Source organism: Meles meles, chromosome X, assembly GCF_922984935.1.
Source record: "Meles meles chromosome X, mMelMel3.1 paternal haplotype, whole genome shotgun sequence".
NCBI lineage: Eukaryota > Metazoa > Chordata > Mammalia > Carnivora > Mustelidae > Meles > Meles meles.
In genome coordinates this window covers 93,428,686-93,449,230 of record NC_060087.1, presented here as the reverse complement: position 1 = coordinate 93,449,230, position 20,545 = coordinate 93,428,686, and the positions used below count along the sequence as shown (strand labels likewise).

The 20,545-nt window shown below is 47.7% G+C and overlaps 1 protein-coding gene and 1 pseudogene across 1 annotated transcript; one reads left to right on the top strand and one right to left on the bottom strand.

Annotated features, from left to right (window-relative positions):
- The first annotated feature begins 14,393 nt into the window (after positions 1 to 14,393).
- Positions 14,394 to 15,006, top strand: KCNE5 (potassium voltage-gated channel subfamily E regulatory subunit 5). Its single transcript, XM_045996412.1, has one exon. It carries the CDS (start codon positions 14,450 to 14,452, stop codon positions 14,861 to 14,863), a length of 414 nt encoding a protein of 137 aa, XP_045852368.1. The 5' UTR covers positions 14,394 to 14,449; the 3' UTR covers positions 14,864 to 15,006.
- A 246-nt stretch (positions 15,007 to 15,252) lies between these two features.
- Positions 15,253 to 20,237, bottom strand: LOC123934719 (annotated as a pseudogene).
- Positions 20,238 to 20,545: the final 308 nt, after the last annotated feature.

The window sequence follows — 20,545 nt, the reverse complement described above, 5'->3', positions numbered from 1 at the left end:
AGAAGTCTGCCAATTTCTTGTCTGGAATGTTCTGGAAGAACATGTACAAGAAAGCAGGGTGGGGGTTGGTTGTTTCTACATTCATCACACATCCGGTTAATTGCTTTATTACCCTGTTTTTAACATAGTACCTCTGTGCTGTGCCCAGTGTACCCTGTTCTTTCTGCTTCAGGGTTCTGCTGTGGTGAGATGAAGGAGCCGTCATCACCCCAGCAGCATGCATGAGGCAAGTGGTTGACGGATCTGTAGTGGTGACGTTTTTGTTTTTGTTTTCTCTAAAAACAGCTGCTTCAGGGGCACCTGGGTGGCTCAGTGGGTTAAGCGTCTGCCATTGGCTCCGGTCATGGACCCAGGGTCTTGGGATCCAGTCCTGCACTGGGCTCCCTGCTCAGCGGGGAGCCTACTTCTCCCTCTCCTTCTGCCCCTCCCTCCCCACTCTGGCTCATGCTCTTTCTCACTCTCTCTCTCAAATAAATACAATCCTAAAATTTTTTTTCAGCAAGGAGGATACGAACGGTTAGTCCATAACAACAGTTTTCAACTAGTCCTGATTTGGGCTCCAGCCTCTTTACCTCTACTTTTTTATTAAACTGTTTATTTATTTTAGGTGGGGGAGGGGCAAAGGAGCAGGAAAGAGGTTTTTTTTTTTTCGTTTTTAAAGATTTTATTTATTTATTTATTTGACAGAGATCGAGAGAGAGAGAGAGAGAGAGAGACAGAGAGTACAAGTTGGGGGAGCAGCAGAGGGAAAGGTTGAAGCAGACTCTCCACCTAGCAGGGAGCCTGATGCAGGGCTCCATTCTAGGACCCCAGGATCATGACCGGAGCCCAAGGCAGATGCTTAACCAACTTATCCACCCGGGCACACCACAGGCAAGAGAATCTAAAGCAGACTCCGCACTGAGTGTGGAGCCCAATGTGGGGCTCAATGTAGGCGGGGCTTGATCTCAGGACCCTGAGATCACAACTGGAGCTGAAACCAAGAGTTAGACACCTAACAGAGTGAGCCACCCAGGCGCCCCTGTCCTCTGTCTTTTTCTTAGGAGCATCCTGAGTAGGGTCAGGCACGCCTGGCGTGGACAGGTAAGATAGGTAATACAGTGAAGAGGTTGAAGGATGGGTGTATTTGGGTATGTTGAGGGTGAAACAGTGAATCACTTAGGTTCATCACATTCTGTCCAGAATGTGCTAAGCCTCAGAAGGATCAGTCTTTGGAACAAGAATGCTCCAGTAAGGGTGCAGGAGAGCCCGAGGCTCAGGTCATGAGAAATATCTCAGTGAGTCTGACAGCTGTGAAGAAGGGGACAAGACAACTCCAGTAACCTTAAAACACCCAAACGCAGATGAGTGTATGTTGGTGTTGGCACCCGCTTGTCATTTCTGCTGGGCTTTGTTTGTGAGACATGGCATCTTCACGTACCTACAGTTCATCTCTTACTTGCTTCCCGGTCTTACCACCCTAGACTGGACTTTCAGTCCTTTTCCCCTAGAACTACACACCGACCTCCTAACCTGTTTCTTGACGAGTCCACTCCTTCCATCACTGCTGGTCTACTTTCTCCTATGTAAACCTGCCAAACTGTGGACACCTGGTGGCTCAGTCGGTTAAGCAGGGAGCCTTAGCAGGGAGCATGTTCTCCCTTTGCCCCTCCCCCTGCTTGTGCTCTCTCTCTGACAAAGAAATAAATCAAATCTTTCAAAAAAACATCAAGGGGCGTCTGGGTGGCTCAGTGGGTTAAGCCTCTGCCTTTGGCTCAGGTCACGATCCCAGAGCCCTGGGATCGAGCCCCGACTCAGGCTCTCTGCTTAGCAGAGAGCCTGTTTCCCCCTCTCTCTCTGCCTGCCTCCCTACCTACAAGTGATCTCTCTCTCTCTCTGTCAAATAAATAAATAAATAAATAAATAAATAAATAAATCCTTTTAAAAAAATCAAACTTACCTTGCTAAAATACCACCTCGTTAATGTTATTCTTATTCAAATCAAAATGTCAGCTTGGTATTCAAATCCCTGGATCCCTAGTAAGGCAAGCTCATCCATTTAAGTGCTTCTTCACACTAACTGCACTTCAAGATGAACACCAATGACAACAAAAACCCAAATAAACAAAAAGCACCTCTTTGTATTTATTTTTATTTTTTTAAATACATTATTATTTATTTGAAAGAGAGGGAGAGAGAGAGTGAGAGTGAGAGCACAAGCAGAGGGAGGAGCAGGGGAAGAAGCAGACTCCCCACCCAGCAGGGAGCCCGATGTGGGGCTCGATTCCAGGACTCTGGGATCATCACCTGAGCCAAAGGCAGATGCATCACTGACCGAGCCACCCAGTCCCCCACCAGAATCACCTCTTTTTACGACTAAGCCACAAAATAATTCCTAGAGGAGAAGACGGTCTTCATAGGTTACCAAGGAAGGAGGCTTCTGGTTAACTGTCGGCTCCCATAACCCTCTCTTATTTGTACAATACTGGATTTTCTTTTGCTTTGGCAGACTATTTCCTTTGACACTTGCAAACCTGAGAGGTTCCTAGAGAATGAATGTTTCTCGGGTGGCATTCCTAAAGGTATCAAGAATCAGAAACAGGCTCTCGTGGTGGGGCCACTCAAAAGTGCTAATCATCAACTCTAAATAATTTATATTTTTGCCTTGGAGTTGTAAGAGATCAGTCAGACAAAACAAGTCAAGAGACTCCCGTATCTCCACACTGTTCTCCAAAGTGGCTAGAGCTTCCCTATGACCCTGCAATTGCACTGCTGGGTATTTACCCCAAAGATACAGATGTAGTGAAAAGAAGGGCTATCTGTACCCCAATGTTTATTGCAGCAATGGCTACGGTCGCCAAACTGTGGAAAGAACCAAGATGCCCTTCAAAGGATGAATGGATAAGGAAGATGTGGTCCATATACACGATGGAGTATTATGCCTCCATCAGAAAGGATGAATACCCAACTTTTGTATCAACATGGATGGGACTGGAAGATATTATGCTGAGTGAAATAAGTCAAGCAGAGAGAGTCAAGTATCATATGGTTTCACTTATTTGTGGAGCATAACAAAGAACATGGAGGACATGGGGAGATGGAGAGGAGTAGGGAGTGGTGGGAAATTGGAAGGGGAGATGAACCATGAGAGACTATGGACTCTGAAAAACAACCTGAGGGTTTTGAAGGGGCGGGGGGTGGGATGTTGGGGAACCAGGTGGTGGGTAGTAGGAAGGGCACGTAATGCATGGAGCACTGGGTGTGGTACAAAAACAATGAATACTGTTATGCTGAAAAGAAATAGAAAAAAAGTGAATAAAAATCAAAGTAAGTTTAAAAAAAAAAAGAGAGAGACTCCCGTATCTTGTATCTCCCCAGAGTGACTTTTGCAGCATAAATCTGAAAAGGAGTCTTTCAAAGTCAGATATTTCTTCCTGTGCCTGGCTCTTGGCCAGCCCACAGAGTTACAGGAAGCTCAGAATCGGATACACACACACACACGCACACGCACACACGCACATATCTATTACGGACATGTCCAGACATATTTTCTTCTTTATGGCCAACAGCCCTACCTTAGGGGTAACTTCCACATTCCTTAGGGTAGGGCATTCCAACGCCCTAATTCAGTTTGGGATGGTGAACCGCACATATCCTCATAGGAGAGTAGTAAGGAGTTGTAATGTAGCTCCCCAAGAGTGGCTAAGGGACGGGGCCAGAGAGGGAAGCCCAGGGACGTCTTCCTGCCCAGACAGTGACTGTTGGAAACATGAACGAAATGAGGGATCTAAGAGATGAGTTAAAACTCTGTCCAGTTTGATACTGAGTAAAGGAAAGGACATGGGGTCTTCTGTTTCATTTCAGCAGGAGCCTTTGGTTTGTCTGCGAGAGGGCTCTTGGGCTCTCTTTGCTTGGGCTCTCTTTCCTTGAGCTTATGATATAAACAAGAGCTCTCTCGACTCTATCCCCCCACCCCAGGGTTGTGGGGTATCTTGATTGGCTTTTGGTTTCACTCAGAGAAGGAAAAACTCCAAACTGTCCCGGGAGCTGTGGGAATTCAGCATTCTGCCTCCTGGAGAAAGGCTGTAGGACTTTATCCTCTTATAACTTTGTAACTTTCTATCCTCTTACAACTTTGTAACTTTCTCTCTGTAAAGTTTTTTAAGGTGATTAAAGTTAAGAAGTACTCCTGAGGGGCGCCTGGTGGCTCAGTTGGCTAAGCTTCAGCTGAGGTCATGATCTCCGAGTCCCAGGTCTGAGTCCCACATTGGACTCCCTGCTCAGATAGGAGTCTGCTTCTCCCTCTGCCCCTCACCCTGCTCATGTTTTCTCCCTCTCACTTTCTCTGTGTCTCTCTAAGGGAGACAGAAGAAGGACTTGTGCTGTCAGTACTCAGTATCAGATGATGGGCGTGCAATAGAAGCCGGACTGTGAGCTGAAGTCTCTAAGTACGTAGGAATTTGGCAAAGGCAGAGATCCCTTTAGGATTCAGTTGTCTGGGAGCTCTTCCTCAGAGCCTCCAGCCTGAGCCTAATGCTGAAGAGACACGAGTGACTCTTAGCAGCTTCTAGCTAATATTGAAGAGTGTGTACTCATCTGTAGCAGCATCGCTTTTGTGCCCATCAACCCACAAGGATGAGCTGGAGTGGGAGCGATAGCGATCTCGTAGCTTGAGACTCTAGACCAGAGATTGCCCAGAGATTCCAGGTGTGCTGAAATATTGATGCCCTCTGCCCTTGGGAGTGGCCAGGGCTCCCTGGGAGGTTGACTTTCTTATTCATTCATCCCAGGGCATCACAGATGTTATCTGTGTGTGCTTTGTGGTGAAAACTATGGGAAATACACTTCTAGATACATCCCTCGTCTTGGAAAACCTTGGTAACACATGGCCATGATGCCATGCCTATAGTCCCAGGCAGACCGTCAGGTCTGGGAAGGTAGACAATGTCTGTCTCGTTCACTGCTCTCTCTCCAGGGCCTGCCACTGTGCCTGGCATGTGATGAGTTCTCAGGAAAATATTTCAAGCAAGTCAGGTCCACAATGAGATATCACCTCACACCTGTCCAAATGGCTAGTACCAAACAGACAAGAAATAACAAGTGTTGGTGAAGATGTGGAGAAAAGGGAACTCTTGTACACTGCTGTAAATGGGTACAGCCTCAGTGGCACACAGTATGGAGTTTCCTCAGAAAGGTAAAAAATAGTGCTACCATATGATCCAGCAATTCCACTTATGGGTATTTATCTGAAGAATATTAGACATTAACTCGAAAAGAGATCTGCAGCACTGTGTTCATTGCGGCATTATTTTCAATAGCCAAGATATAGAAACAACCTAAGAGTCCACTGATGGATGAATGAATTAAGAAAATACAGGAAGTACGTGTGCACATGCACACACACAGAGGAATATTATTTAGATATAAAAAGAAGGAAATGTTGCCATCTCTGAAAATATGGATGAATCTTGAAGGCATTGTGCTAAGGGAAATGTCTAGAGAGAGAAAGACAAATATTGTATGATCTCACCTATATGTAGAATCTTAAAAAAAAAAGGCTCATAGATTCAAAGAACAGATTGGCAGTTGCCAGAGTGGGTTGGGTGGTGGTTGAAATGGGTAAAGGGGGTCGAAGGGTACACACTTCCAGTTAAAAATAAATAAGTCATGGGGATGTCATGTCCAGCATGGTGACTATAGTTAGTGGTACTGTGATGCGTATTGGAAAGTTGCTAAGGGTGTAGATCTCAAAAGTTCTCATCATGAGAAAAAAAAAATCTGTAACTGCGTATGGTGACATATGTTCACTCAACCTACTGTGATCATTTCACATTATATACAAGTATTGAATCATTATGTTGTATACCTGAAACTAGTATGTCAATTATGTCTCAATTTAAAAAAAGAAAAGAAAAGGTTTCATGAATGGGTAAGTGAACAAGAGAGTCCAGACCTTGGAGGATGAGTAAGATTTGAATAACATGGAAGGGTTAAACATTTGCAGGGAAGAACAGCACAAACAGAGACATATACAGTCGTGGTGTACACCAGACACAATTTGGAAAAAAAAGCTGAGGGGCTGAGAACTGATGTGTTTGGAGGCAGTGGGAAATTAACAAGCCCCATCATGCCTATTTAGCATAATGCTGGATAAATAAGGAGCCACTGAAACATTATTGCCCCAAAACAAAGCCAAAAATTAAAACAAACACACGGTAGTTGACACAACTGGCCTTGAATTTTCTCTTAGCATCTAATTTTATGTCAAGCTGTGCCTCCTCACTGTGGGAACCAATTTCTCATTTGGTCTGGGTCCCGATTCCAGTGATTCCTAAATGTTCCCAGATCATCTCCCAGCTCAAAGGCCCTCCCTGAACTCCCTGGCACACACATCTACCCCCAAGCCCCGAGACAAAGTCTGTTCTGCCATCCCTCATGATGCAGGGGTGAGGGGAGGCAAACCTTGTTGTTTCCCTTACCCATATGTTATGCCCACGGAGAACTCAAAACATCCCAAGTGTCACATCCTCAGGGATGTTTGCGGGAGCATTTTTACTAGTATTTCCATTTTACAGAAGAGGCAATGAGCACAGAGAGGTTGAGTGATGTCTCCTGGTAGCACAGCCAGGAGGTGGCCAAACCAGAATATTTTAATGCTGAGTGCGGCTGCTCTCAACTACCATACTCTACACTTTGCCTCCTATAGGGTCTCCACTATACCGCCTTGCAATGGTCTAGGTAGCTCTTGGCCCCTGGGAAGTGAGCTCTATGCTAGAAGGAGGGTCTCTCTGGATCCCTGGTGCCTAACCTCCTAACGCAGGGCCTGGCACAGAAACTGGCATCAAATGCTACATTGAAAAACATTGTGAAGGAAGCGGCTCGAAAACTCCGGGCTTCCACCAGATGGCGCTGTGGGAGTCCAAGAGAAAAGCGCCCCCGGAAGGCTTCCTTTCCCACAGGAAACCCCAAGTACACACATTGTTTTCTTTCCCGTTCCAGAGAAAACCGAGGGGATGGGAGAAACATTTTTAAGATAAGGTCGAGGCATGTATTGACACAAATTTGACAATTAACTTTATGACCTTGTGTTTGGGCCCCCAAAGGGGGGTTGATCTGCCACCCATTTTGATTTCATGCACTGCTTTGAAAGACCTCAAGAGGAGTTACAGACTCTTGTTACCATTAAAAAGCTAGAAATAAAATCGGACCTGCGCAAAGCATTGAAGAGGGCTGTGCAGTGGAGTGGAAAGGCCTCTGGGCTGGATTCAGATGGCTCGGTATGAACCGATGGGGGACTTTCGGCGAGTCCCCTCTGCCTGGACCTCTGTGTCTTCTGTTGCAAAATAAGGGGGTCGGATGAGTCTTCTGATACGGAAGGTTTTTTTCCCCCCTCCTTAGCCTCTGTCCGAAGGACATTGTACAGCAGCATTAGAGCGTGACAGTAATGAAGATTACTGACCCTGGCCACCTGCATGCTGTGTGGTGTTGGGCAAGTTACGTAAATTCTCTGGGCCTCAGTTTCCTCGTCTGTCTAGTGGGAATGGTACTATACCTACCTCACAGTGTTCTTGTAAGGACTGAGTGAGATAGTGCCAATGAAGTTCTTCTCCCAGTGCTTGGTACACATAAGCTTTCAGCGAAAGTTGTCCTCACACATAATTGGCTCTCACATTTTAGCAACTTTATCTACACTTTGGATGTACATTTAGCACTCAGCAAAACAGGGGGAAGTTTTTAAGTAAAAAACCACAAATGGTCAGACCGGGCCCCTTCAGAAGTATAAGAGTAAATGCATTTTATGGGTACAAGTCAAGGTTAAAAGCAACCACAAACCTTGGGAGTATAAAAAGATACAACCACTTTGGGAAACAGTCTGGCTGTGTCTTCTAAAACCATCTTCCCTGTGACCCAGCATTCCCACCCCTAGGTATTTACCCAAGGAAAAGAAAAACACATGTCCACGAAAGGATTTGTATGAAAACACTCGTAGCAGCTGTCCTTTTTTTTTTTTTTTAAAGATTTCATTCCTAAGCAATCTCTACACCCAGAATGGGTGCTCAAACTCACAACCCCAAGATCAAGAGTCACATGCTCTGCTGATTGAGCCAGCCAGGTGTCCCAGGTGTCAAGGCTTTGCTTTTCATGGCCAGAAACCGGAAATATCTCAGGGATCCATCAGTAGGAGAATGGATAATGGAAAATGAAACTGCACCGTGATCACAGATAATGCAGTGATGTAGCTGATTCTCAAAAACATGAGGCTGAGTAAAAGAAGTCTTATACAAAAGGATTCATACTGTATGCTTCCATTTCTATGAAGTTATGTAACAGGCAAAACTAACCAATGATGGGGAAAAAAAGAAATCAGAAGAGCCGCTGCCCCTGAGGGGGGGGGGAGGGAAGGGAACATCTGGGAAGGGACAAGAGGAAGCTTTCTTGAGTGGTGAGAAGGTTCTATATCTTCGTGGCAGTTCAGTCATACAGTTACATTTGTCAAAACTCAGCAAATGTTCAGTTAATGTCTATGCCTGTCATGTTAGGGGTATTTTACCTCGGCAGGAGAACAATCATAAGCAAATACTGAATTCAAGTTAAGGTTAGGAAGGTGGAAAGGGCTTAGGAGTGAAGCGCGCTGATGTCTGCAGCTTCAAAAAGGAAAAAGACAGTGGCTAGACAGACAGATGGAGAGATGGCTAGGTGACGGTGGATAAAGCCCATGCGAGAAAACATTAGTGGTGGAAACTAGCTAGGAAGTGATAAGGTTTCCACCATAAAATTTTTCCAGCTTTGCTGTGCGTTTGAAATTTTGCACAATGTTTTTCTTTGTGAACGAAAATGTAACCACCAGGTTTGGTATCCTGTGTGGAGTGAAATTTTTTTCAAATGTAAAAAGGTTTCATTGGAGGAAGGCAGACCGCAAACCCAGGTAAATATTTCCTGAACACCTATGATATGACAGGCACTGCGCCATGCTAGGGGAGGGACACAAGGAGGAAGAACGCAGCACTTGCCCTCAAAAGGACTGCAGGGACCATCTGACAAGCCCACATGTCCCTGTTATCCCACCCTGTGGGGATGCTTAGGAGAGTGAAATTTCATCTGGTGGTAAAATGTCTTAATTGTTCTCACCGCAAGAAAGAAGTGGTATGTCACATGGCAGACGTGTTAGCTCATGCTACAGTGTAATCATATTGCAACATATAAATGTATCAAACCTACAGGTTGGATACCCAAAGCTGACATAATGTTGTAAGTCAACTGCAGGGCAATAAAAAAAATAACAATAATTACAAAAGGCGAAGTGCCCGGCATTGAAGACATATGGGTAGTTATTGCTGCAAATATGATTGGAAGGGATTTTCAAGCCAGAGCAGAGTCTGGAAGGCTGCACTAAGGTGATAATTTGGCGATCCAATGGGGCCCATTCAAGAATTTTAAGCCAACAAGTGACATCCTTGGAAAATTGCTGGGAGAAAGGGGGCAGCTGCAACAGATATCATTGCTTTAGAGGGGTTGGCAGGCGAGGGAGCTTTTCATGTACGTACAATGAGGAGAGAGAACAGATGGAAGTGCACATGGAGGGGAGGGAGGTGCACAATGACCCAGGCAGTGGCGAGGAGATGAGATTCTCCTCCTTCCCATCTTTTGGGAAAGAGGAAGCTGTTTAGTCTATGCCCTTCTCTTACTTCTTTGTTCCACTAGATTGTGGCTCTGTGAGGCTAAACAGGTTGTTTACAGCCAGTGTCTGTTCCAATTGCTAGTCTATTCTGAGCGGTCAGTGCCCAAGACCTGCTGCTTGGAAATATGTGTGATGTCACCCCTACCTGCCTTGCAGGGTTGCTGTAAGGTTAATGAACATAACGTATGGAATCTGTCCAGCACATGTTAAGCATACAATCCACGAGGATCAGAGCACCGCATCTGATGCTCGAGTTTGTGGCTTCGATAGAGGATGTCCTCAGCACAAGCCTGCCGAGATGTCTCAAAGTCTCTAAAGTAGGCACTTAAAGTCCCTCAGGCCCATTCCAGCCCATAAATATTGTGACCTTTATCAAACCCCAGCCAAGTCCCCCCTCCCCAAACACCGCACATATTCTTATGGAACAACTAAGAAGCCTCAGTTGGACCCAGGAAATTTCTCATTTGTTCTCCTCCCTCTTTCGAGAATGCACCTTCCCTGGGGGAGCAGGAAAGGGTAAGGTGGGTTGCTATAACAGTAAATTCAGACCGCCGGGGATCTCCTTCTTCAAACAAGGCTTTGAACTCTAGCGTTTCAAGTGTGGGTCCAGGGTCCGCATTCTCCCTGAAACAGAACTCTGGTGAGACTTCATACCTACTATGCGTTTCATTCTGGATCCTTTCACTCCCTGCTTTTTTGCAGCTCCCCAAGTGGCTGTGAAAGTCATGAAGCCACAGATAGTTCACCAGGATTACTCTTTGACCCATGTGTCTGTAGGACTCAGCACAGCATCCTGCCCAGCGAAACATGCAATCAATAGTTGTGGAATGAATGAATGAATGAATGATTCCTTCTTGGTCTGGACTTCGTGCTTCATGAAGCCTTCTCTCTGCCCCTTCCTCAGAGCCCATTGTGGGTCTGCCAGCCTTCTGGACTCCAACAGTGCTTACCATCTGCGCCTGCCCCTTGTCCAGGAGCCAAATTCGACTCCGGTTCAATTCAACCAACTTCCATGGAGCTGCACTATTGGCAGGAAGCACTCACACTCTCAAGGAATGGCGAGAGCATTTCCTAGCCCATGGCGCCTCAATTGTACTTTTAAAACAAACTTGGCATGGGACAGAACCTTTTCCAAGACTTTTTGAAAGTCTAAATACATGATTATAAATTACTTCCCTTTGTCGACACACTTGATTACCATCCAGGAAGTAAGTGAGTTCTAGACTAGGATGGATAAACAGATGATTATGTGACAGGTATGGAGGCAGGTTTGGGGCCGGGGTGGGTGGAAGGGTGGGGAGGAATGAGACTGAATCCTTGTCTGATGTAGTTTCATTAAGTGTGGTGGGGAAATGGGGTTGGCATCTCAGCCATTCAGGGCTGGCCTGGGACTGGGATTTGAAGGCCCAGCAGCCCCTTGAGTGAAAAGAAAGCCAGAATCCCCACACATACACCTGTTGTTTTTTTGCTGAGGGTTGGGCCTTTTAAAATTTTATGACTAGTCTCCATTCCTGATTCCATCCCCTTCTCCACATCTCCTGCCCCCCATGCCAGTTTTCTGTGAATTAGTAACGTGTTCTCTCTCTATCAATTATTTCATTTAATGGAATTAGAGTTAGCTTTGTATATATTTATATAATCGTTTTAGCTCTTGTTATAAGATTTCTGGTTATTTGCAGGGTTTTGCTTTTCAAAATAAGCTGTTCTTCAAATTCAAGGGGGAGAAGATGGTGTCCACTGCTGGTGAGGACCTCAGGCCCAGCCAAAAAGATTGGACTTCATTAAAGAAGCAAAAGGAAGTGACTCTGGGTTTCTGAACATAGAGGGGAATTGGCAGAAGCGGTGTTGGAAGACAATGACAGAAAGTCTCTGACTTAGGATGGCTTGACTAATAATTCTTTGACGTTGCGATAGTACAAAAGCAATACACCTTCTTAGAAAGTGTACTTGAAATTGTTTTGAATTTGGATCTTTTCCCGGACTGGCTGTACGTGTTCTGATTCACTCTCATTAATAACAAATATACTCACAGCCATTCTGTTTTCAGCACAGTATTCAGTGAGTTACATGAGATATTCAACACTTCATTATCAAATAGGCTTTGTGTTAGATGACTTTGCCCAATTGGAGGCTAATGGAAGACTTCTGAGCATGTCTACCATAGGCTAGGCTAAGCTGTGTTACAGGTTAGGTATAATAAGTGCATTTTCGATTTAAGGTCTTTTCAACTTACGTTGGGTTTATTGGGACATAACCTCATTGTAAGTCGAGGAAGATCTGTATTCTAGCCAGAGCAGGGCAGATTGGGTTACAGGCAGGGAGATTTGCCAGAAGACTCCGCAGTTTGCCTATTTGACCTGAGGTAGTGAGAGCTTGCGTTAAGTTTATGGTAGCAAAACTAGAAAGGAAGGAGGGGGTGGATCTGAGAAAGAATCAGAGCTAGAGATTCAGATTTGGCTACATATACGTCAGGTGGTCCGTGAAACCATGTAAGGAGAAGATTTCCAAGGAAATGGATGTTAAGAGAGAAAAGCTGAGGACTGAGTCTTCAGGGATTCCAACAGTTAACGGGAGGAGGAAAGGAAAGAAGAGGAGCCAGCAAAGGAGACAGAGAATGATGGCTCAGAGAGATAAGAAGAGAAATTTGAGACTGCAATGCCATGAGAGCCAAGGGTAGGACACTTACAGGAAGGAGTGGGTGGTTGATAGTATCAAATTCATCCTTGAGGTCAGAGATGCAAACTGAGCAGAGACCCTTGAATCAGGAGGTCGTTGGTGAACTTACAGAGAGCGGTTTGGCAAAATGTGCCAGATTCTAGAAGGCAGGGAGAGGTGAAAAAATGGAGGCAGTTCATGGATACCATTCATGTGACAAGAATAATGTTTTAGGACTGAGAAGAACAAGGTTAAACTTTATCTTTCTAGTCCTGCTACTTAACTACTTGAACTTGTTTCCTCTTCTGAAAATGAGAATAATCCTATTAGTTCATAAGGCTGTTGAAAGTACAACAGAAATTTAAATGACTTTTATGTGACAGCAAAGGGGCTTCTTCCTCACCCCCAGATCCCCAAGCCCTAGAGATTTCTGGGCATGATGTAATAGGTAACCGAAGTCTTTTAGTTTTTCAGTCCTGTCCCTGGTTTGATACTGTTTTGAGAATTTTCTAGTTGTGTCCTCTGGCATTCATGCCAAGTCACTTTAACAATTCTTTCCTGAGCTCGTCAGAGGTGAGGACCTTGAGGTAAGGTGGTTGGGAGGGAGTCAGTGTTCAGGACTACGTGGAATGCCTCTGAGACTTGGGTAGAAGCTATTAAGCAAGGCTGTTTGAGACCCTGGATATAGTTCCCCGGTGTGCCAATCTCACCCTAAGATGCAGAAGCCTGCATTCCCTGGAGGGCAGCTGGGGCAGAGGCACCCAAAACGCCTCCTTTTTTGACCCATGGCACCTGCAGACTGAATGGCTGCTGGACCAAACTGTCTCGAACAGGCAGCTTGATTCTCAAGGCCTGCATAAAGACATATCCTTTTTTTCATTCCTTCTATTCTCACTCGGTAACCAGACCTGATCAGCACGATCTCCTGTTGTTGATTTTTTTTTTCCTACTCACTGTCTACAAATCAATTCTTTGGGCATGTTTCCGTGGTGAAGCCCAGGCTATTGGTCTCAGTGCCTTGCTTTCCCCTAAAAGAAGATACCGTCTGGGGGGGCTGGGGAATGGCTGCCTTACAACAAGCCGGCAGGGCCTAGGCCTGGAGGGGCTCGGGGCTGGGGGCCGGAGGGCCTAATCCGATGCAGAGAAAGCAGGTGTGCGTTTTCTCTAGAAGACGCACTTTTCACATCCTGATACGTCTAGTGACTGTCATCCAAGGGCCTATTTAATGTCTGTGTTCCTTTTAATGGAAGAACTTGGTTTCATTTCTGGGAAGAGGGCTTGCTGGCAGGAAACAGGGTCACATTGTGGAAGGGGAGTCACATGCTAAGATGTGTGTAGGCCTCTCTAAAAATGGGATAGGAGGTCGGGGCAGGGGTCCTTCCGAGGAGGCCGGTGTATGTCAGCCCCCCTTCTGGGAGACCAGGGAGTCGTACTCTGCTTCAGCGGCCCAATTTGTCCTTCAGCCCCGCGGTTTGTCCTGAGCATCTTCGGAATGAGATGCTCTCCTCCTCTGCGCAGGGGGGGTGGGGGGAGGGAGGAGAACCGGCTGGAAAGATAGGCTAGGGTCCTTGTCTATGGGAGCAGTTGCCATAGGACTTGGACAGGCGGCCTTGGCAGCCCCGTTATGGGCAGGCAGCGCGGACAGAACCCCGGGGGCAGGGCTTGTCTTGGGGGACCAGATGTTGTCTCTGGGCCAAAGCCGGGCCTGCAAGGGCAGGTGGCCAGAACTTGGAAGGAATTCTCTTCCGCAGCCCAAGGTCCAGGCTTGGCCCCAGCGAGCTGCCCTGCCAGCCTCCGCTGCCTGGGGCCTAGCGCATTCCGTGCCCCCGCCCCTCTAGGGGCCTCGCCCCCTCCCTTGTCCCCTTCTCCTCCCCCCACCAGCTGTCCCCTTTCCCCAGAGCGCCCAGACAGCCGGAGCCTGGGAAGAGGCGGCCTCGGGCCGGAGGGGGCGTGGTGGGGAAGGGGAGGAGGGCGGGGGTGAGGGGATAAGGAGGCCCGCGCTGCCCGCGCCCCCAGCCACTGCCCGCCCGGGAGCCGGGAGCCGGGTGCCGTCGCCGCCGCCTCTTGCCCGCTTCCCCTCGCCTCGGGGGAAAGGTCAGCAGCGTCCTGGAGCCGCCGTGCACCTCCCCGACAGCCATGAACTGCAGCGAGAGCCAGCGGCTGCGCACCCTACTCAGCCGCCTGCTGCTCGAGCTGCACCACCGGGGCAACGCCAGCGGCCTGGGCGCCGGCTCGGGCCCGAGCATGGGCATGGGGGTCGTGCCCGACCCGTTCGTGGGCCGCGAGGCGACCAGCGCCAAGGGCGACGACGCCTATCTCTACATCCTGCTCATCATGATCTTCTACGCCTGCTTGGCCGGAGGCCTCATCCTGGCCTACACCCGCTCCCGCAAGCTCGTCGAGGCCAAGGACGAGCCGGCCCAGGCCTGCGCGGCGCACGAATGGGCCGCCGCCGATGCAGAGACTGCCACCGGCTCGCCGGCCGCCGGCCGCCGCCAGCTGGCTCCCGGGGCGCCGCCCACCCCGGCCATGGGCACGGAGGGGGTCTAGACCCGCCACCCCCGCTTGCCCCTCGCGTGTGCGCCCTCCTCAGCTGCCTCGTCCCCTGCGGGTGCAGCGCCCGCCTGCCCCTTTCCTTCCCTTCCAGGCGCCGCCTCAACCGAGGCCCAGGCAAGGAAAAGTCCCGCAGACCTTGTCTGACAGGCTCTGGAAGAAGTACCCCCCTTACCCAGCCCAGCCAGGTTTCTCCCTCCTCTCCCCACCCCCTATCCCTTCTCCCCCCGCCCCGCCCCGCACACCCAACTGCACTAAATTGCCTCTGCTCTCTTGTCTTCAGACAGCCCTGACAGCACGCTCCAGCCCTCTGCGAAACTGAATCCACAACGTCCAACACCTGGCATTGAAGGGAAGCCATGAAGTCCATCAGAACTCTGGTCCGTCTAATGGGCAGCTGCTCCAGGGCCTGCCAGGGACTGCTCGCTCTGCAGAGCCAGCGGACTTGCCATCGCTGCCAGGCAGGCCGCAGCAGCTCCAGCTTCTTGTTGCCTTAGGGACCAAGACAAAGAAAATCAAGAGACCTCAGACATCTTTCCTCTCCCTCCCTCTTGCCGCAGGGAGCTCGCAGGACACTAGGACCAGTCTGTGGGCTAGAGTGGACTGAATGGGGACTGAAGGGGGAGGGAAGCTCAAGGGCAGGGGAAGACCTATGACCCCAACTGTATGGCTTTCTTGCATCCAGTTGTCATCCCAAAGGTAACTTGCCTGATTTTGAGCAGCTCTGCTGTCTTCTGATATGGGTAACCAGGGCTGGGTGTATCACCTCCGTACCTCCAAATGCCGCCCCCCATGTGGATTCAGTTTTTATCGCAGCTGTCTGCTTCTTGTATGGAACACGAGGCTCAGACGTTTGCCTTCTCTGTAACCTGGGGAATGTCAGAGGCAGGTAATAAAGGTTGTTGAAGCAATAACCTAATACTCTTGTCTCAGAGATGCCAGCCTTGAGACCAGGTACTATGTAGAAAAAGAATCCTTTTTGCTTTTGGAAATGATGGTTAGATTTGAGGGTTGCGTTGTTGTGGTGTTTATATCTGTATATTCAATTCCAACGTGGTAGAGGTGATTGTGGGGGAAGAAAATGTTGATATGGCTAAATGGGTCATTTTTTCAAGGGTTTCAAAAGTTCTCCCCCCCCCTTAATTCTGAAGCACCTTGAAATATCACAATGCTAAATGAGGCTCTCCCACTGACGCAGTTTTTCAGATGAACCTCTCATGCCCATCACTATTAGCTATTACCAAAATTAATTTTCAGAAGCCACCTTTGCAAGTCTCAAACATGTGGCTTACTAAAAGAGAAAAGCCATCAAATAGCATAAGTCATGAGTGGGAGGGACAATGCTTCAGCTGAGCAATCTCAGCCAGTGATGGGTAAAGCTACAGGTGCACACTTTTTGATGTATTCTCCCTTTTCTCAAGATCAGCAGAACTTGCCTGCTAGGGCTTAACAGCTTAGACCTGATGGTGGCTGTTTGGGCTTCATCGAACACAAATCACCTCTTAGCATTAAGCCAACTTGCTTCAATACAGCTGTGGTTTCTGTGACAGCAAAGCAAATATATTGTGGGGTACCTCAATGAGCTGATAAGATATAAACCACATTCAAGTCATTGGTTTTGATCTTGTAGCCCATCTGGCATTTTATTGGAGCTGTTAATAAGTTAAATGAACCTACTTTCGTTCCCAGGATCCACTCAACTCCCCAAAGATCAGCTGGCCTTGCTGCCTTGGCTGATCTCCAGTCTTGGTTTCAGCCTTAAGGCTGTGCAGGTGGGGATCGGGGATTGGGCAGCAGTCCAAGACAATGGCAGGGAGAAAGGAGATGCTGTGAGAGCCTCCTCAGGGTCAGGCAGGGAGGCCTGAGTGGGATGTTGGGGGAGGCCACGGATACCTAGCCATGCCAGGGGCGAGTGGGGTGGTGAACAGTCCCCAGCCCTGTATGTCAAGTACAACATTGTCCCCCATTTATCTGGCATGAATGGGGACACAAAGTTGTTCTGATAATGAGCATAATCACTGGTTGAGTGTTGACAAATTAGGTACCATTTTTCACAGACATTAAAAAAACATACTGCCCAAAATAATATGTATATAAAGGAAACTGCTCCCAGCAATGCCCATAATTAACATTAATGTGTCAGCTGTGGGAAAACCCGCTGCAAAACTATTTCTGCTTTCAAAAACATTTTAACTTTTTAATGCTGATTAGGGAACTGTGAAGAACATGTAGTAAGAGGAGCCACAGAGCTCTCCCAGTGAGAAAAGTGACCTGGCCCGGATAGGATGATTTGCTTTACTGTCCATTTGCTTTTCCCAAGTACATCCAGGGTTACGACTCTGTCCCAGATATGGAGTTTCCCAGAAGCCCAGGCACATGAATCTCTACCAGCAGGAAGGAAGGGGGCTGTGAACACCATTGAAATGCTCATATCGTGGTTAGCAAAACATAGAAGAAAGGAGGGGCTTGGCCGTTTTCATAATATATTCCTGAATAGCACGAGCTAACTGTCCAAACTGGGGGACTGTTAGCCTTCTCCTGAACGTGATTCTAATAAATTGGAGTGATTTTTCTTTTTCTTTCTTTTTTTCCCCAACCCACCCAGCAGTCTATTTCTCCCTTTTGTGTAAGCAAATCCTGTTTTAGGTCAGGTCAGATCTTTGCTCCATAATAATAATGAAGAAAGAGACCCATGCTTTCTTAATTGTAACTTGAGGCTTTCAACAGAGCACAACTAGATGTTTGGAGTTCCAACGTCTGGAAGCCCTCATCGACAGCGCAAAACTAAATGGAAACTTTACTTCCATTTCAGACGTAGTTCTGTGTTGTCAATTCACTTTTCTAGAGGGCTATAAATGGGGTCTTTCATTTGTTTGTAGTTACCACCTTCTCCTTTTCAATTTTCCATCTCCTTTAGAAACTAAAGATCTGCACATGATTTGTATCAACAAAGAGAAAAGGGACTGGGCTGCTTTCCAAAGGATCTTGCCTGACGGCTCAAGCAAATGTGTGTGGTGTGGTGGAGAGCACAGGACCAGAATCGGGAGAGCCGGGGTCCAGCCCTGGCTTTGCCAGTTAGCCGGCTTTGTTTCTCAGAACGAGCTGCCTAGCCTCCCCGGGCCTGTCTCCACAGCTGTGGGGATTTGAAGATCAAGTAAGATAATGCATGGGAAAAAGCTGGAAGTACAACAGCTATAAGAAGCATAAGGTGTTAAGTTTATATTTCCCTTTTTCCCCTCCTTGGGGGAATGCCTTTAAACAGTCCTACGGGGGAGGATGGGCGGGGGGGCAGGGAGAGAAAATTCTTGCTCAGCAGAGCCTGCTCTTACTGCTCAGAGAGAGGATTGTAGGGATTTGGCCACTACCTCCCAGATTTCTGAGCCCATCTCCCCATTCTCAGAATCTTGGATGACTAGGAGTCTGTGTATAACCGCCTCACCATCCTACTCATCCTCTCTTCCCGCAGGCCCACAGTGACCTGTTTTTTAAAAATACGACAATAATACTGTATTTTCAGGGTACCACCAGGACTGGAGCCTAGACTTTGAAGACACAGGTCAAGGATTGAGAGAGGGCAGAAGAAAAGAGAATGAAGGGAAGGAATCACAGGCTTCATCAGGGAGGTAGCAGGAAGAGCAATCTAGAATGTTCTGTGAAGGTTAGGGAGGGTGACTGAGGACCACCAAGGGAGAATGGATCACATGGGTCAATAGCCAACTCCAGGTGAATTTGAATCACCTATCAAAATGGCTTCTGGGAGAAGAAGCTGGATGAGAAGTCACCTTTTCAGCCCCTGTTGTCACTTAACACAACCTACTGCCGTTCCAGGAAGACAATGTGATTAAAGCAACTCTTCCATTTGAGAGGGATCTCAGAGCATAGCACATGTGGAGTACCGAGCTCTCTCTCAGCCCCTGAAGGGGTGTTCACGGTTCATAATAGATCACTCAGGACAATGTAAAGGTGAAACCCAAGGAAAGAAGCTCTAGTTGTGGATTTTGGTGAAATCTGGAAAGAGTGATATCTTGAAGGGTTTGTGTGTGTTGGGGCCGGGGCTGGGTGGGAACAGGCATACTGTAACTTCCCACAGCTTCTCAAGTCACATCCTCCTCTTACTGCCAGCTGTGTTTAGAACCCTGCAGAGGACTCAGGTGGTCACGAAGGACTGGCTTGCAGTACGCATTCGCTGAATTCCCACGTACCTGACCCACAAGATGTCCAGTCCTGAAAACACATCAGGTCCCTGAAGAAACAGGGGGCCTCGCCTTGGCTCTTTTAGGATCTCAAGATGACCTAGCAGGGGGCCCACCTCCAGCAGGCCTGGAAGAGAAAGAAAGGAGACAAGGGGGGCCTGTTTAATTTTGTTTCTCTTCTCATGGGGCCACTTGTCTGGGGGCATGGTGGGTAGGACCAGCCTTGGGTGGAACTGTGGGATAGGTTTTGATCTCCTGTTTTCGCTTTCTGTTCCAAGCTTCACTGTCACTCTCAGTCCCAGCTTCCAGAACTGTTCCTTCCCTGCTGCCCCTGCTATGTTCTCACTCATTTACATCTCATCTGCTGTTCAGCCCCATGATGACCCAAGGAATCATCTTTGTTGATGTCTGATCTTGTTGATTTGTTACTTTTGGAAAACTCTCCATTTTGGCTGGACTCAGGCTCCAAGAGAGAAGCTCTCTGAAGACAGGACAACCTCCATCTCTTGGCAATCTGCTCCTGGCGTTTTTCTTTAGCTTCTTTCATTCTCTTGGCCAAAAGCTTAGTATATTCTGTGGCCTCTTTCTTATTTTGCTTGGCATACGGTTTCTTTAGAGTAAACTGACTTGGTGTTATAGGACATATGGAGGACCAAGATGCTGAATCTTGGGCAGTTGGGTCATAGGATGCTTACCTTCTTAGTTCAGGTGCTTTCTCACAACATACTGGTGGACATCATCTTCTTTACATGGAAGAGTCTGTGGATTCTGAGAGAGTCTGGGGGCCCCTGGCAACGAGGCACAATAGTATCAGTGAGTCCAAGAATATCCTTTTCCTCTTCCTTTTATTTTCATAATAACCAAGTTGAGAGCACTGAGATTGGCAGCCACAATGCAACTCCGCACGGATTTGTGCCTTCTTCCCCCATCCTCCTTGGTCTGCAGCAGGAATGCCCCTTACCCAATAGCAGGTGGACACGGCCAAAGGTTAAGTGTTCCTGCTTCATGGGGAAACCTTGTTTGTCATGGCCACCGCTGATTAGGACCCTATAACCCTTGGGTGTCAGCAACAACTTCTGTGGCCATGTGCTTCTCATCAAAGGTGCAAAGTGTGCGTTCATCATCTGCTGAATGAGTTTCTGGCAGCTGGTGGCTGGGAAAGGGATGTTCAGCTTCATCTTGAGACAGCTGACCACCTGAGTTGGCACGGCAAAAGGGAGCAATGCATCTTTAGCGGTGGCTTTCAGACACCTGTGAGAGTGGGAGTTGTGAATGGGAGCTTGTCCTAGACTCCCAAACCTGAGATGGATAAGGCTGCTCTGGTGATACCAACCATTGTGATTAGCTCAAGAACAGCACTTTGGCTTTTTTTTTTTTAATTTGTCCCACTACTTCTGGGGTTGTTGGGAAGATTTGACCCTTAGCCCTCTAAAAGGGTATCTGCATTTCCATGTGAGTCTCCCGGGGTGGAGGGTGGGATGGGGTG